Raw genomic sequence first — 17,987 nt, 5'->3', positions numbered from 1 at the left:
ATCTGTAGCCGCTTATCCTGTACAGGGTTGCGGGTGAGCTGGAGCCTATCCCAGCTGACTACGGGCGAAAGGCGGGGTACACCCTGGACAAGTTGCCAGGTCATCACAGGGCTGACACATAGACACAGACAACCATTCACACTCACATTCACACCTACGGTCAATTTAGAGTCACCAGTTAACCTAACCTGCATGTCTTTGGACTGTGGGGGAAACCGGAGCATCCGGAGGAAACCCACACGGACACGGGGAGAACATGCAAACTCCGCACAGAAAGGCCCTCGCCGGCTGCTGGGCTCGAACCCAGAACCTTCTTGCTGTGAGGTGACAGTGCTAACCACTACACCACCGTGATGCAGTTCTCTAATCAGCCGATCCCTTGACAGCAGCACAATGCATCAAATCATGCAGATACAAATCAAGAGCTTCAGTTAATGTTCACTTCATTCAAACGTCAGAATTGTGATCTCAAAGTGTGACTTTCTTTCACTGTGGCATGGGTGTTGGTTTGAGCCAGACGGACTGATTTGAGTATTTCAGAAACTGCTGATCTCCTGGGGTTTCCACACACAACAGCCTCTAGAGTTTACACAGAATGGTGCGACGAACAAGAACACTGTAAAGTTTTACCTTTCCCTCTGACTCTTACTGCTACAAAGTGCTGACACTGGAGACTCCTTCTGTAAATGATAAATAAACATCTCCTTACCTCTTAACTTTACGTGTTAACCGTTGCTATAGAAACGTTAATGTATTTGAACGAGTGCTTTGATCCTTAATAAACCTGTGGTTTGCGGCTGTGCTACTGTCAGAGCTGCTGTTATAGAAAACTAATCAACGCCTTCTGACCAATCAGAGTCCAGAACACAGACAGCAGCACTGTGCTGTTATTCAGTGTTAAATTGGATGTCGCTGCTTCACTCACTTGTGTTCGATAATGCTTTAGTTGTTGTTGTTTAGGATTTTGAAGGAAGCTGCAGGTGTTTTGGCCGCCGTCATTTTAATGAAAGATGAAAGTGATAAAGGTGACGGAGGGAAGAATATCCGGTAACCTGAGCTGAAATTCCTGACCTGAGCTCTAATCTGTGATATTAAAACCGAGCGTGGATGGGTAATGCACTCTCTCTTTTCTGTGATGGTGATGATGATGGTGATGATGGTGGTGATGAAGGACACAGTGACCATGACGCTGCTCCTCCCCTGTATCCTGAACAGCTCCTTATTGGACTGAGCGCAGTTCTACAGAGATAGTCGGCTGCTGGGGCGAGAACCGTGTTATTATCTGTTTCTGTACGGTGCTCAGTGTATTCATATCTGTTTTTATATTCTGATTTAAACTGAAATATCTCACGTGATGATGGGAGTAACATGTGAAGGTGCATTTCAACAAACATTTTAACCTCAGACTGCATATGAACTCATCCTCATAGCATCTGAACCAAAGTCTATCTCTGTCTGTCTCTCTCCTGCTCTCTCTCTCTGATTTTCAGTCTGTCTGTCTGTCTGCCTCTCTGTCTCTCTCCTGTTCTCTGTCTATCTGTCTTTCTACCTGTCTCTTTCCTACTCTCCTTGATTTTCTCTATCTGTCTGCCTGTCTGTCTGTCTCTCTCTCTGATTTTCACTCTCTGTCTGTCTGTCTGCCTCTCTGTCTCTGTCTCTTTGTCTCTCTCCTGCTCGCTCTCTGTCTGTCTGTCTTTCTGTCTGTCTCCTTCCTACTCTCTCTGATTTTCTGTCTGTCTGCCTGTCTGTCTGCCTCTTTCTGATTTTCAGTCAGTCTGTCTGTCTGTCTGCCTATCTGTCTGTCTCTTTCTGATTTTCAGTCTCTGTCTGTCTGTCTCCTGTTCTCTGTCTGTCTCTCTGTCTCTCTCTTTCCCACTCTCTCTGATTTTCACCCTCGGTCTGTCTGTCTGTCTGTCTATCTGTCTGTCTGTCCCTCTTTGACTCTCTTTCTGATATTCAGTCTCTGTCTGTCTATCTCCTGTTCTCTGTCTGTCTCTCTGTCTCTCTCCCACTCTCTCTGATTTTCACCCTCGGTCTGTCTGTCTGTCTATCTGTCTGTCTGTCCCTCTTTGACTTTCACTCTCTGTCTCTCTCTCGACTCTCACTTCATCTGTCTCAATCTCTCTTGAAGTCTCTCTCACATACATTCATATTTGTCTCTCACACACTGTGTCTGTTTTCATCACTCTCTGTCTGCCTGTCTGTCTGTCTCTCTCTCCTGTTCTCTGTCTGCCTGTCTGTCTGTCTGTCTGTCTGTCCCTCTTTGACTTTCACTCTCTGTTTGTCTCTCTCTCTTGACTCTCACTTCATCTGTCTATATCTCTCTTGAAGTCTCTCTCTCTCACACACACACACTCATATTTGTCTCTCACACACTGTCTTCATCTCTCTCTCTCACACACACACACACACACACACACACACACACACACACACACACACACACACACACTGTTTCACCATTTCCATGTCTGTCTGTCTTGATCTCTCTGACTCATGCTTGCTCTCTCTCTCTCTCTCTCTCTCTCTCTCTCTCTTTCTCTGACACTGGAGACTCCTTCCAGAACTGTTACACAAATGTTTCCTTACAGAAAAATTCACCAAATCTACAACTAATAAATATGTACAACATATTTACTCAACATTTATTATTATAGATCATGTGGAAGATACCAGCTGTTACTATAGAAACAATGACGCATTAAAACCAGCGTGTTTAATCATGCTGTGGTCCAAAAGGAGTCGTGAGGAATCGCATTGAATGACAAAACCTGGACATGTGATTCTATACAAATTCATGTCTGAGACAGAAGATGGCACAAATAATCATAGCTTTAAACACACACACACGCATATGCACACACACACACACACACACACACACACACACACACACACACACACACACACACACACACACGGAGAGGAGTGTGTGGAGAAGACAGCAGCAGGAGAAGAAAAGCCTTATTAGTATTAAAAGATTACATTTTATTACATTAGCCTTTTCATTATTTATTTCTCCTCTAAACGCAATTAATTGAAAATGGATTATGGACAGGCGCGCGCGCGCACACACACACACACACACACACACACACACACACACACACACACACACACACACACACACACAGAGCTCCCTCAGTGTTTTTTCTCTCTTATCATCCAGGTGAAATTAAAGCAAGTATTAATCTGAGGGAAATGTGATGAGCTTCAACACGGCCATGATTTTTCTCCCTTTTTATCCTTTTCATTTAAACATCTTTTCCCCTCAAACTGAAACAGGGATATGATGTGTCCATGTTTCAGAGACAAATCAACACTCTAACTCTCTGTCTGTTTCACTGTCTGTCTCTCTGCCTTTCTTTGTCTCTTCTGCCTTTCTTTGTCTCTCTTTGTCTGCCTTTCTTTGTCTCTCTGTCTCTCTGCCTTTCCTTGTCTCTCTCTGTCTGCCTCTCTGCCTTTCTTTGTCTCTCTCTGTCTGCCTTTCTTTGTCTCTCTCTCTGCCTCTCTGCCTTTCTTTGTCTCTCTCTGTCGGCCTCTCTACCTTTCTTTGTCTCTCTTTCTCTCTGCCTTTCCTTGTCTCTCTCTGTCTCTCTGCCTTTCTTTGTCTCTCTCTGTCTGTCTCTCTGTCTTTGTCTCTCTATCTGCCTCTCTGCCTTTCTTTATCTCTCTCTGTCTTTCTTTGTCTCTTTATGTCACTGTGCATTTCTTTATCTCTCTGTCTCTGTGCCTTTCTTTATCTCTGGCTGTCTTTGTCTCTCTTTGTCTGCCTTTCTTTGTCTCTCTCTGTCTCTCTGCCTTTCTTTGTCTCTCTCTGTCTGCCTTTCTTCTTCTCTCTCCATCTCTCTGCCTTTCTTTGTCTCTGTCTGTCTGTTTTTCTTTATCTCTCTCCATCTCTCTGCCTTTCTTTATCTCTCTCTGTCAGCCTCTCTACCTTTCTTTGTCTCTCTGTCTCTCTGCCTTTCCTTGTCTCTCTCTGTCTGCCTTTCTTTGTCTCTCTCTCTGCCTTTCTTTGTCTCTCTCTGTCGGCCTCTCTACCTTTCTTTGTCTCTCTTTCTCTCTGCCTTTCCTTGTCTCTCTCTCTGTCTCTCTGCCTCTCTTTGTCTCTCTCTGTCTCTCTGTCTTTGTCTCTCTATCTGCCTCTCTGCCTTTCTTTATTTCTCTCTGTCTTTCTTTGTCTCTTTATGTCACTGTGCATTTCTTTATCTCTGTCTGTCTCTGTGCCTTTCTTTATCTCTGTCTTTCTTTACCTCTCTGTCTGTCTGCCTTTCTTTGTTTCTCTGCCTTTCTTTGTCTCTCTGTCTCTTTGCCTTTCTTTGTCTCTCTGTCTTTTTTTGTCTCTTTGTCTGTCTCTGTGCCTTTCTTTATCTCTCTGCCTTTCTTTGTCTCTCACTGTCTCCCTGCCATTCTTTGTCTCTCTGCCTTTCTTTGTCTCTCTGTCTGTTTCTGTGCCTTTCTTGGTCTCTCCACCTTTTTATCACTGCCTTTCTTGGTCTCTTTTTCTGTCTCTGTGCCTTTCTTTGTCTCTGTCTCCCTGCCATTCTTTGTCTCTCTGCCTTTCTATCTCTCTCTGCCTTTATCCCTCTCTCTGCCTTTCTTTGTCTCTTTTTCTGTCTCTGTGCCTTTCTTTCTCTCTCTCTGTCTCCCTGCCATTCTTTGTCTCTCTGCCTTTCTTTGTCTGTCTGTCTGTCTGTCTGTCTGTCTGTCTGTCTGTCTGTCTGTCTGTCTGTCTCTCTGCCTTTCTTTGTCTCTCTCTGTCTTTCTCTCTGCCTTTCTTTGTCTCTCTCTGTGTCTTTCTTTGTCTCTCTGCCTGTCTCTCTGCCTTTCTTTGTGTCTGTCTGTCTTTCTGCCTTTCTTTGTCTCTCTGTCTGTCTCCCTGCCTCTCTCTCTCTCTCTCTCTCTCTCTTCTCTGAACGAATGGTACAGTGTCACCTCTGTCACCTCTCACTAATAAGACATGGCAGAATTTGAGTCTCATGATGCTGTTTTTGTCTCAGTCTGCATTTCTCCTTCTTTTATCTTCTGTCAAGTTTTCCAGCATCTTCAGGACAGAGGAGTTTACTCTTTCTTGTAACACGATGAGCTGTTTTTAATAGTCTTATTAACTTCAGGAGAGAGAATAAAGATAGACTGGTGAGGGAATGTCTGTTTATAGCTGCTATAATGTTTGGGAGAACAGGAACTAACTTGATTCACAGAGCATTAAATGTAACTCTAAATGGATAAAAAGTATGACATGCTGTTCTTTAATAACGAAAAGATTGTATTGGTTGGAAAACTGCGGTGGTGGAATACTTAAAATGCTTGAATTTGATAGATTTATTTAGCAGATAGTTCATACAGGAATTTCCATGTAATGTGTTTTGTGTGTAATGAAACTGAAACTGGATTCTACAGATGTATTTATTTCCTGTTTGTTCTGAGTAAACCAGCCTGGGCTGTGTCCCAGGCCCGTGTTTATCTTCCTGATTCATGAAATTAACAAAGCAGCAGTGTTGAAAAATAAACAATGTAACCAGGATTTATTTACTTCTTTAACCCTTTCAGGCTTAGACAAAACTTCTGCTGAATTCTGTGAAATAAACAGAAATAAACAAATCCCTAAACAGAACCTGAACCAAACTCGGCCTGGTGGTCAGAGTACTCAGGCTCAGGGTCAGAGGTCACTTCTGCGATTGTTATACTTCATCTTTTCGTGCAGCAATGTTTCATTTCTGAGCAGCTCAAACACAGAGCTTAATGAGGGATTTGTCAAACGTTCAGCTATTAAACATCATCTTTATTTCTTTTTCTGATAGAGTGTGTGTGTGTGTTTGTGTGAGAGTGTGAGAGACGGATTAGAGAGGAATGGTTGCAGCAGCATCTGTCCTCTTTCTTCTCGTCTCCCCTGTGTAATTACGCAGCACAATGGTGGTGGGACGTGAGCCCCTTCACTCTGTCATGCTAATTCAATATAAATGTAAATGACCACACTGAGGGAATAAAGAAACCTCGATCTGTTTACACGTCTAATCACAATTAAAGCGTGCTGAGTGAAATATGAATGCGAGACGCATCAGGATTATGTGATAAGAGAGATGGAGGAGGAGACAAGTGCCATGTTTAGACCAAAAGTTAGTGTTCATACATCTTAATGAACAATGATTCACAGTTACAGTTACTCTTAGTCTTACTATTACTTGTACACTGCTATTGTTACTGTTACTCACACTGTTACTGCTAGTTAGTGTTACTGTTAGTCATACTGTTACTCTTAGTTTTACTGTTACTTGTACTGCTACTGTTGTTCTTACTGTAACTCATACTGCTACTGTTACTCTCAGTCATACTCTTACTGGTACTCATACTGTTACTCATGGAGTTACTCTTTCTCATACTGTTACTCATACTGCTACTATTACTCTCAGTCATACTCTTACTGTTACTCATACCATTAATGTTACTCTCACTGTTACTCATACTGTTGCTCATACCATTAATGTTACTCATACTCATACCATTACTGTTGTTCTTACTGTTACTCATACTTTTAATGTTACTCTCAGTCATACTCTTAGTGTTACTCATACTGTTACTGTTTTACTGTTACTCATACCATTACTGCTACTCTTGGTCATATTCTTGCTGTCACTTATACCGTTACTGTTACTCTTGGTCATGTTCTTACTGTTACTCATACTGTTACTGTTGTTCTTACCGTTACTTATACTGTTACTCAAACCATTACTGTTACTCTCAGTCACACTTGTACTGTTACTGATGTTCTTACTGCTACTTATACTGTTACTCATACTGTTACTGTTACTCTCAGTTGCACTCGCACTGTTACTCATACCATTACTCTTATTCTTACTCTCAGTCGTACTCATGCTGTTACTGTTGTTCTTACTGCTACTCATACTGTTACTCATACCATTACTGTTACTCTGTCATACTCTTACTGTAACTCATGCCATTACTGTTACTCTTATTGTTACTCATACTGTTACTGTGACTTGCAGTCATACTCTTACTGTTACTCATGCTGTTACTGTTACTCTCAGTTGTACTCTTACTGTTACTGCTACTCTTATTGTTACTCATATTGCTACAGTTGTTCTTACTGTTACTTATACTGTTACTTTTGTTCTTACTGTTACTCGTACTGTTACTTATACAATTACTGTTACCCTTACTCTTACTGTTACTCATGCTGTCACTCGCAGTCATACTCTTCCTGTAACTCATACCATTGCTGTTACTTTCTGTTGTAATGTTACTCATACCGTTACTGTCACTCTCAGTCGTAGCGTTACTCATACATCACAGTTACTCTCAGTCATACTCTCATCGTTACTCATACTGTTACTGTTACTCACAGTCGAACTCTTACTGTAACCCATACATTACTGTTACTCTCAGTCATAGTGTTACTCATACCATTACCGTTACTCTCAGTCATAGTGTTACTCATATGTTACTGTTACTCTCAGTCATACTCTCACCATTACTCATACCATTACTGTTACTTGCAGTCGTGCTCTTACTGAAACTCATGCCATTACTGTTACTCTCAGTTGTAGTGTTACTCATGCCATTACTGTTACTCTCAGTCATACTCTTACTGTTACTCATACTGTTACTATTACTGTCAGTTGTACTCTTACCGTTACTCATACTGCTACTGTTACTCTCAGTTGTACTCTCACTGTTACTCATACCATTACTGCTACTCCTACTGTTACTCATGCTGTTACTGTTACTCTCAGTCATACTCTTACTGTTACTCATACTGTTACCATTACTTGCAGTCATACTCTTCCCATTACTCATGCTGTTACTCTCAGTTGCACTCTTACTGTCACTCATACCATTACTGCTACTCTTACTGTTACTCATAGCATCACTGTTACCCTCAGTCATACTCCTACTGTTACGCATACTGTTACTCTCAGTTGCACTCTTACTGTTACTCATATTGTTACTGTTACTCATAGTCACACTCTTATTGTCACCCACACTGTTACTATCACTCTCTGTCATACTCTTACCGTTACTCACACCATTGCTGTTGCTCTTGCTGTCACTCTCGGTCATACTCCTACTGTTACTCATACTGTTACTCTCAGTTGTACTTTTACTTTTGCTGTAACTGTTACTCACAGTCACACTATTACTCATACCATTACTGTTACTCTCATTCATACTCTTACTCATACTGTTACTGTTGCTCTTATTGTTGCTCATACAGTTACTCACACCGTTAATGTTACTCTTACTGTTACTCATACTGTTACCCTAACTGTTACTCTTATTTTTACTCTTACTCATATTCCTACTGTTACTCATACTGCTGCTACACATCATGGCAATGCAGAGCACAACACTTGTGATTGGTCCACTTAGTAGCATTGAATTTCCACCTGCACATTTCCTCCTCCTGCTCCTTCTTCTCCAGAAAAATTGGAAATATATTATCACAATATTGTGTTAATATAAATACATAAAGCATGAGGCCCGATAGTGCCTGTAGATTTTTATAACAGCCAGTTTAAAATTGGCATCTAATCCTGTGGATTTAAACCCAAGTTACACTGCAGTGCTTCGAGCCGCTCATCCTGCTGAACACAGATGAGTTCAAACACTTCAGAAATGCTTTCAGAGATAATTCACTCAGTTTATCATTAATCATGCAAGGTTTCTTTCCCTCCAGTAAATGTTTCAAACCATTTCCTGTTTATTATTCCTACACTGAAATCTTACTGTCCCATGTAAACTTACTCTTACTGTTACTCTTACTATCCTGAAGTATTTTATTCCTCTTATGCCACACCAATTTACCAACAATTACAATGTATTTATTATATAGAGCTTCTGCTGTATGCATTGCTGTGAACCAGCTGTTACTATGGAAACAATAATGCATTAGAATGATACTATAAGAATTGTTGAAGGTGGGTGGAGCACAGAAGCACGGCAGGCCCGAACTGAATGTTACAAAAATGTTTTATTCTAGCTTTTCAGCTTTCCCTTTCACACTCTCCCAGTCAGACACGCACGCACACAAGTGTCCAGGTTGGGGAGAGCTCCCTTTCTCTGCTCTCTCTCTCCTTTTATAGGGCATGGTCACTGGGGGAGACACAGAAACACAGGTTAATTCACGTCAGGTGCAGTGATTCTGCCACTTACCTTCTCTGACTCTGCCCTCCATTTACAGACCAACGCTTGACCACGCCCCCGCTGCCACATACCCCCACCGCCCAACTCAGGCCGGGGAGCCGTCTGGCCTGCAGCTGACTCTCCCCCCCGAAGGGAGAGGAAATCCACCACAACCATCTGTGCCCCCAGCCTGTGGACCACCTCGAACTTAAACAGCTGGATACCAATTGGTGGTCCGCGCGTTGGCATCCTTCATGTGGTGGAGCCACTGCAGGGGTGCATGGTCCAAACAGAGGGTGAAAGGGCACCCCAGCAGGTAGTAGCGGAGGGCGAGGACCGCCCACTTGATGGCAAGGCATTCCTTTTCTATTGTGCTATACCTGCCCTCGTGCACTGACAGCTTCTGGCTGATGTACAGCACTGGACGGTCCTCCCCCTCCACCTCCTGGGACAGAACAGCCCCCAGCCCTCTGTCCGATGTGTCCGTCTGCAAAACAAAGGGGAGAGAAAAGTCAGGGGAGTGTAACAGTGGCCCCCCCACACAGTGCAGCCTTTACCTCAGAGAAAGCCCACTGGCATTGCTCCATCCACTGGATCGGATCTGGTGCCCCATTTTTAGTGAGATCAGTCAGCGGGCTGGTGACGTCCGAATAATTAGGTATAAACCAACAGTAGTAGCCAGCCAGCCCCAGGAACTGTCTCACCCCATTTTTGGTCTTGGGCCTCAGGCAGGCTGCAATCGCTGCTGTCTTATTGATTTGGGGATGCACCTGCCCATTGCCCAAGTGGAAACCCAGATACCATACTTCCACCTGCCCAATCACACACTTCTTTGGGTTGGCTGTGAGACCCGCTCACCTCAGCGACCTAAGGATGGCCCTTAGGTGTTCTAAGTGCCATGGCCAGTCATTACTATAAATAATGATATCATCCAAGTATGCGGCCGTGTAGGTGGCGTAGGGGCGGAGGACCCTATCCATAAGCCGCTGGAACGTAGCGGGCACCCCAAACAGCCCAAAAGGAAGTGTGACAAACTGGTGTAAGCCAAACAGTGTGGAAAAGGCCGTTTTCTCTCAGGATAGCAGAGTCAAGGGGATCTGCCAATATAACTTTGTCAAATCCAGTGTCGAATAAAAACGAGCTGTGCCTAGTCGATCGAGCAACTCGTCAATACGAGGCATTGGGTACGCATTGAATTTAGACACTGCATTGACTTTTCTATAGTCCACACAGAACTGGACCGACCCATCGGCCTTGGGAACCAAGACCACCAGGCTGCTCCAGTCAGCCCATTTCGACTCCAGCCCATTTCGAGCATGGCCTCAAGCTCTTCCCGAACCACCTTTTTTTGTGTTCGGACAGTCTGTAAGGGCAGCTGCACACTACTACCCCCGGGGGCGTCTCAATATGGTGTTCTATGAGGTGGGTGCGGCCGGGCAGGGGCGAGAATTCGTCAGAAAATTCTGTCTGCAACTGGGCCACCTCCGTGAGTTGGATCAGAGAGAGGTGGTCTCCACAGGGGACTGGAGCGGTGGGCAATGTCAATTTTCCCTTTTGAACCTCCAGCCCCAGCTCTGCCTTCTCTGGAACCACCGACACCAATGCCACGGGGACCTCCTCGTTCCAAAGTTTTAACAGATTGAGGTGGTAAATCTGTAATGCCCCACCCCGTCCATTTGCCTCACCTCATAGTTGATGTCCCCGACTCGCCATGTGACCTCAAAGGGTCCTTGCCACCTGGCGATCAATTTGGAGCTCGACGTGGGCAACAACACGAGTACTTTATCTCCTGGTGTGAATTCCCTAAGGTGCGTACAGATGGACTTGACGTTCTTGGGCCTGCCGCAAATTCTCCTGGGTTAGGTATGTGAGTGTGTGGAGTTTGGCGCACAGGTTGATAATGTATTGAATTTCATTTTTACTTGTTGAAGGTCCCTCCTCCCAATTTTCACGCAGCACATCAAGAATGCCACACGGCTTATGCCCATATAATAATTCGAATGGGGAGAACCCTGTGGAGGCTTGTGGGACCTCTCGCACTGCAAATAACAGGGGCTCGAGCCATTTATCCCAGTTGCGTGCATCCTCGCTTACAAATTTCCGAATTATGTTCTTGAGAATGCGGTTGAACCGTTCGACTAAGAAATCCGTTTGTGGGTGATAAACGCTGGTGCGGATAGGCTTAATTCCCAGTAACCTATACAGTTCGCGCAGTGTGCGTGACATAAACATACGTAGTGCCCAATTGTGTTCTCCCCAATGCCTCGTCTTGCACCAGGCTTTGGTGGATTGAGGTCTGATTACAGCCAGAGTCCACCACAGCCTCATCCGTATCCCCTTGGATAGTCACCGGTATGTGATATGCTCTGGCCCAGTCGAGGGCGGTCCCTGGTGTGTCGGGGATCTGGACCACCGCGCCCACCTCCTTTGCCGAGCACTGATGCTGGAGGTGCCCCGGCTCCCCGCAGTGCCAGCAAACCAGCCCAGGCTCTCTCTCTGCACCAGTGTTCCGGAGCTCACTCACCTGAGGGGGGGAAGACACAAACACGGAAGTAGGAAATGGTAGGGCACCACGGGTGCGGCGGGCCGGCTGGGGTGGAGCCAGCCCTTGCCTCTGCGGTAGGGGAATGGGGCAAAGATGAGGAACAGAAAAGGAGAGAGAGAGAGAAAAGAGGGGAGAAGAGGAGACACGCTGTCCTGCCATCGGAACAGCCGCCATATGGTCCTCCGCCAGCATGATGGCCTGATCCAGCGACGCTGGGCGATGGCACTGCACCCACGTCGCTGTTCCTTCTGGAAGTCAGGCAGTGAATTGCTCCTGTGCCACCAGGTCAACGATTCCCTCTGCGTCGCGGTTGTCAGCCCTCAGCCACTGCCGGTGTTCTGATAAATGGTCCTACATCCGCGAAGCATCCTACGGTAGGAGGGGATGCCAGACATGTCTGCCGAGCAGTCCTACATTGCAGGAAATCCTACAGTGTGATTCAACTTTAACTTTTAGTCATAGTTCGCGGTTTTTGCCTCTGCAAAGAACATGCTTCTACACTGATACAACATCCACCAACCCTGTCAGAATTCATATGAATGTAGGACGTTCTGACAATTCAAACGACTCTGTCAGAATATGCTTTTACATTCATATATTAATGTAGGACGTCCTGACAATTCAAACGACTCCGTCAGAATATGCTTTTACATTCATATGAATCTAGGACGCTCTGACTCTTCAATTGACCCTGTCAGAATATGTAGAATTAATAGTTTTTTTGGTCACTATTCACAAGTACCATTTGCTCTATTAAAATGTGTAGGACGTTATTACAATTCAAATGACGCCGCAGGATGTTCTCACAACTCATATGACCCCATCAGAATATGCTTCTACATTAATAAATGAATGTAGGATGTTCTGACAATTCAAAAGACCCCTTCAGAATATGCTTCTACATTGAGTGTTGGATGTTCTTACAATTCAAATGACGCCGCAGGACGTTCTCACAACTCATATGACCACGCCAGAATATGCTTCTACAGTAAGTAGGACATTCTGACTATTCAAATGACCATCAGAATATGTTTTTACAATATATGAATGTAGGGTGTTCTGACATATGCTTCTACATTAAAATAGGAGTGTAGGACGTTCTGACAGTTCAAATGACCTCATCAGAATATTCTTTTACTTTAATATATGAATGCAGGACTTTCTGACAACTCAATGACCATCAGAATATGCCTTTACATTAACATATGAATGTAGGAAGTTTTGACAATTCAAATGACCCCACCAGAATATACTACACTCACTGTAAAAAAGAATAAGTTAAGCTTACTTGAAAAAAAGGTGGAAACTCGTTGCCTCAAATAAATGAAGTAATATAACTTGTTCTCTTTCAAGTTATCGTTACTTTACGTTTAAAAGTAATCTCCACTGAAAATATTTGTTATCCTTACTTGGAACTTGGGGTGGCATGGTGGTGTAGTGGTTAGAGCTGTCGCCTCACAGCAAGAAGGTCCTGGGTTCGAGCCCCATGGCCGGTGAGGGCCTTTCTGTGCAGAGTTTGCATGTTCTCCCCGTGTCCGCATGGGTTTCCTCCAGGTGCTCCGGTTTCCCCCACAGTCCAAAGACATGCAGGTTAGGTTAACTGGTGACTCTAAATTGACCGTAGGTGTGAGTGTGAATGGTTGTTTGTCTATGTGTCAGCCCTGTGATGACCTGGTGACTTGTCCAGGGTGTACTCCGCCTTTCGCCCGTAGTCAGCTGGGATAGGCTCCGGCTTGCCTGCGGCCCTGTGGAGCAGGATGGAGCGGCTGGAGATAATGAGATGAGATGAGACTTGGAACTCGAATGTTGAGGTTGCTTAAAACCAACTAGTAATGTTTACTTCATACCAGCTATTAAAGGTTACTTGGAGCAAAGTTGTGTTTACTGGTGTTAAATGGGTTTCTCTTACTTTCAGCTGTGTAATGGGAACCTAATTCCTGATTGTAAGGTTTACTTGCAGAATCTACACCTTACTTATAGTTTGTAAGTATCAGCAACTTGAACAATTAATGTCTCACTTACACAATGTAATGTAATTAAATGTTATGTTATTTTTATTGCAAGACATAAAACGGCATAACAACATATTGGAGCATCAATACAGTTTTCATTCAGTCACTAACTTTTTTAAAGCTTACTTTCATTTAACACATCCAACCCAGAGAAGCATAACATTCCACTTAAAGTGTCAGTCCACCATTTCTGGAATTAAACTCATTTTCTCCACCTCCACTCGAGTTAAATAACTGAGTTTTACCTTTCTCCTATTCATCCAGCCGTTCTCCTTGTCTGGCGATGCATTTTGAATGATTTCATTTTATTGGAACACTTCAAGATGGCCAACTATTTGTTTTGAACAGGTTTACGGATTTGCACCAAATCTTACAAAACTGATTACAAAAACTGATTACATTTTGGATGTCTCAAATGGCACACACGCACATACACACAGCGATATTTCAGGGAGATATTTCAGATGTATTGCAAGACTCACGCAGTGGTTAGAAATCAGCATTATGTTAGATTAAGTAGTAAAGATTGAATGCACCCCGTTAATCTGCACCGTTTATAGCACAGCTGATGTAGGACAAAAATCTGTTCAAATGCCAAGAAATGACGTTTTTGCTCTGCGCATGCACAGTGGGGCTTTGTAGGACGCATTAACGTGTAGGACAGTTTATCAGAACACCGGCAGGCGTCCTGGAGTTGCTAGCCAAACGCGAACGGCCGGCCGACCTCCTGCAGGCGCAGCACGTGGAAGGGCTGCCGTTGCTGTTCCGGGGTGCGCCCCATGCATTGGAGGATGGCTCTGTGTAGGTCGGCGTAGACCAGCCGGCTGTCAGCGGGGAGTTGTAGCGCGGCCAGCTGTGCCTCACCCGTTAGCAGGGGGAGGAGGCGCGCCGCACGCTGTTCCACCCAGCCAACCCCACGCCTCTGCTGCCTGCTCAAAAAAAGCGAGGAAGGCTTCGGGGTCGTCCTGCGGACCCATCTTTGTTAGGGTGAGGTGGGGAGGGTCTGCAGCGGTGGTGGTGGTGGACCCCGCCGACGCGAGAAGGTGCCGGAACGCCTGGCGATCTTCCTGTTGCGCCAGCACCAGGGCTTCGAACCGTTGTTCCTGCTCCTTCCGGAGGGCAACCAGCGCCTGGTGCTGGCTCTGTTGGGCCATGGCGAGGGCATGGACCAGGTCCTTGAAGGGGGAGGACTCCATGGGGCTGTTCTCTTCTGTACTCCATCCCGGGTTTCGGCACCACTGTAAGAATTGTTGAAGATGGGTGGAGCACAGAAGCACGGCAGGCCAGAACTGAGTGTTACAAAAACTTTTTATTCTAGCTTTTCAGCTTTCCCTTTCACACTCTCCCAGTCAGACACGCACGCACACAAGTGTCCAGGTTGGGGAGAGCTCCCTTTCTCTGCTCTCTCTCTCTCCTTTTATAGGGCGTGGTCACTGGGGGAGACACAGAAACACAGGTTAATTCACGTCAGGTGCAGTGATTCTGCCACTTACCTTCCCTGACTCCGCCCTCCATTCACAGACTGACGCTTGACCACGCCCCTGCTGCCACAGATGCGTTAATATAAATCTGTGATTTACAGTTGCACTAATGTCAGAGCTGCTGTTCGAGAGAATTAATCAACACCTTCTGATTCAATCACAATCACAACAAGAATTCAACAGCACTGTGGTGTGAGTTCCAACAATTTTAGCTGAGTGAAGAACATTTCTCCTGGTAATGTTGTGTGAGTGTCATCTAAAAACAACATAAAGAAAACAATTACTACAACAGATGTTTTTCAGAAACACTGCAAGAAAATACTGAGGACTGAAGTACTGAATGTTCTAATATCATTCTCTATAAGATTGGTTTTATGTTCCTGATCAGGACTGATAAGATTTATTGAAGGATATTTATATTTTTATATCTGAAAAGATTTTTGAATTAATTTTTTTGTCATTTTAAAAAATACATATGTTTTCTACATACGTTGCTGTTTTGCAATGCAGCAGTTTGGTGTGTATTTATTACAGATCTCGATCTGTCCATTTTCCACACAGATATGAGCACTCCGAGCGCCCTGCCTGGCCCCGCCTCTCACTCCCGTTATCTTAGAAATGCCACAGACGAAGACAATGGGGAAAGAGGAAGCTCCAGAGGTCTGATATAAAGTTCATACATGATCCACTCAGCTGATTTATCAACAAATGATCCATTTTTTGATGTTTGTTAGTGAAAATAGTTGTATATCATGCATATACACTTGTGGTCAGAAGTTGGATCTGAATGTCATGGCAATATTTGGGCTTTCAGTAATTTCTTTGAACTGTTCTTTTTCTGTGGCAGAATGATTGTACAGCATACAGCTTTAATAAAAAAACACTAGAATTTGGTGCACAAGTTTTAATTTTCTTTGGGTTTTCTGAAATCAACACAGGGTCAAAATTATACATACAAGGTCAAAAATATACATACAGCACACCTAATATTTGGGTAAACTGTCTCTTCGCAAGATTCACCTTGACCAAACATTTTTGTTTACCATGAACAAGCTTCTGGCAGAATTCTGGTTGGATATTTCACAACTCTTCATGGTAGAATTGGTAGAGTTCAATTAATTTTTTTTTCTTGGCATGGACTCGACTAATAAGCGCAGTCCATATATTTTCAATAGGGTTGAAGTCAGGACTTGTTTTAAGCTTAATGTTTGCCTGCTTTATCCTCCACAGCCAACTCTGATGCGTGTTTGGGTTCATTGTCCTGTTGTAAGTCCCAAGTTGTGTTCAAGTTTCTGATGGTTTATGCTGAAGAATTCTGAGGTAGTCCTCGTTCATTATTCCATCCACTTTGTGCAATGAACCAGTTCTACTGGCAGCAACACAGCCCCAGAGCATGATGATCCTACCACCACCAGCTGGTACAGTGTCCCTCTGTACATGGTGGTCATTGTGGCCAAACAACTCAATCTTTGCCTCATCTGACCATACAGCTTTCCTCCAGAAGGCTTTTTTCTTTGTCCATGTGGTCAGCTTCAAACTTTTGGAGCAGGGGGTTATTTCTTGGATAGCAGCCTCTTAGTCCATGGTGATCTGAACTGTAGACAGTGATCCATCAGCTTCCAGTTCATGGCAGGGCTGTGCCATGGTGGTTCCCAGGTTGTTCCTGACCATCCAAACCAATTTCCTTTCAGCTGAGGGTGACAGTTTGGGTTTTCTTGAAGCAAAGTGGCTTGGCAAAGTGACTACATCTCACAATAACTTGGATACAATTGTTTGAACTGATCTTGGAATTTGCAGTTGTTTAGAAATTGCTCTAAGAGACATTCCAGAGTAGTGTACAGTATACAGTAGGTGCGATCCTCTTTCTCAGATCTGCACTGAGCTCCTTGGACTTTCCCATTTTACTGCGTGTTGGTCAAGCCAGTGAGTGCTGTAAACAAACCCTTTTTATGAAGGCACAGAGAAGCTACCAGCTGTAGTCAATCATGATCACTAACAGAAAGTTAAGAGACCTCGGCCTTGGCAAGATAAGAGACATTTTGGAAGTTTCAGTACCTCTGAATTAATAATCTAAGTGAGCGTATGGAAATTTTTGATCCTGTGTTGATTTCAGAAAACCCAAATAAAATTATAACTTGTGCACCAAATTCTTGTTTTTTTAAAATGTATGCTGTACAATCATTCTGCCACAGCAAAAGAACAGTTCAAAGAAATTACTGAAAGCCCAAATATTGCAATGACATTCATATCCAAGATGACATTCATGTCACTGTATGTAAACTTCTGACCACAACTGTACTTGTGAAGACTTTTGTTCTTTTGCAGGATATTTCGAGAGCAGAAGGAAGAAACACTGGCGAGCAGACACAGACAACAAAAAGAAGCTCAATCCACGTCTGGCACCAAGGATCGGCTCCTGGTTCTGAACGTTCACTGCAGCACTTTGTGGATTTTTCTTTTTTAAAGAGAGATAATAAAAACACAGAACAGCTCTAGAGTGTGTATTATATGATATTATATTCTCCTTTTGAAATCACAAAGCTTTCACATGACCGAGTTTCCTTCCTGTATCTGCTTAACATCACTACTGGAGACTTTCTAAGGGCATTTATTATTAGAGAGATTTAGTCACCCAGATACTATGATAGATTCATCGGTAATGGAGATTTTCAGTTTTTTTTTTCTTTTTTGTTTTTGTTTTTCTTTTTTTTATTATTAATATTTTTAAGTGAAGTGAGAATCTGAAAACGAGCCACAGTCTCTGAAAAAGTGCAACAATTCATGATCATGAGACCGAGACCCTTATTT

General features: G+C 43.8%; 1 protein-coding gene across 1 annotated transcript in view; it reads left to right on the top strand.

Annotated features, from left to right (window-relative positions):
- Positions 1 to 17,674, top strand: part of dnajb6b (DnaJ heat shock protein family (Hsp40) member B6b) — a 138,617-nt gene extending 120,943 nt beyond the window's left edge. Inside the window, exons 9-10 of the mRNA XM_060915625.1 lie at positions 15,741 to 15,839; positions 17,505 to 17,674. Of these exons, the coding sequence (XP_060771608.1) occupies positions 15,741 to 15,839; positions 17,505 to 17,605 (200 nt within the window). The 3' untranslated portion in view covers positions 17,606 to 17,674. The remainder of the gene's footprint in view (positions 1 to 15,740; positions 15,840 to 17,504) is intronic.
- The last annotated feature ends 313 nt before the right edge of the window (positions 17,675 to 17,987 follow it).

This window comes from Neoarius graeffei, chromosome 1 (genome assembly GCF_027579695.1).
Source record: "Neoarius graeffei isolate fNeoGra1 chromosome 1, fNeoGra1.pri, whole genome shotgun sequence".
Lineage (NCBI taxonomy): Eukaryota > Metazoa > Chordata > Actinopteri > Siluriformes > Ariidae > Neoarius > Neoarius graeffei.
The sequence above is the reverse complement of the archived record's forward strand: the minus strand, read 5'-3'. Positions and strand labels throughout refer to the sequence as shown.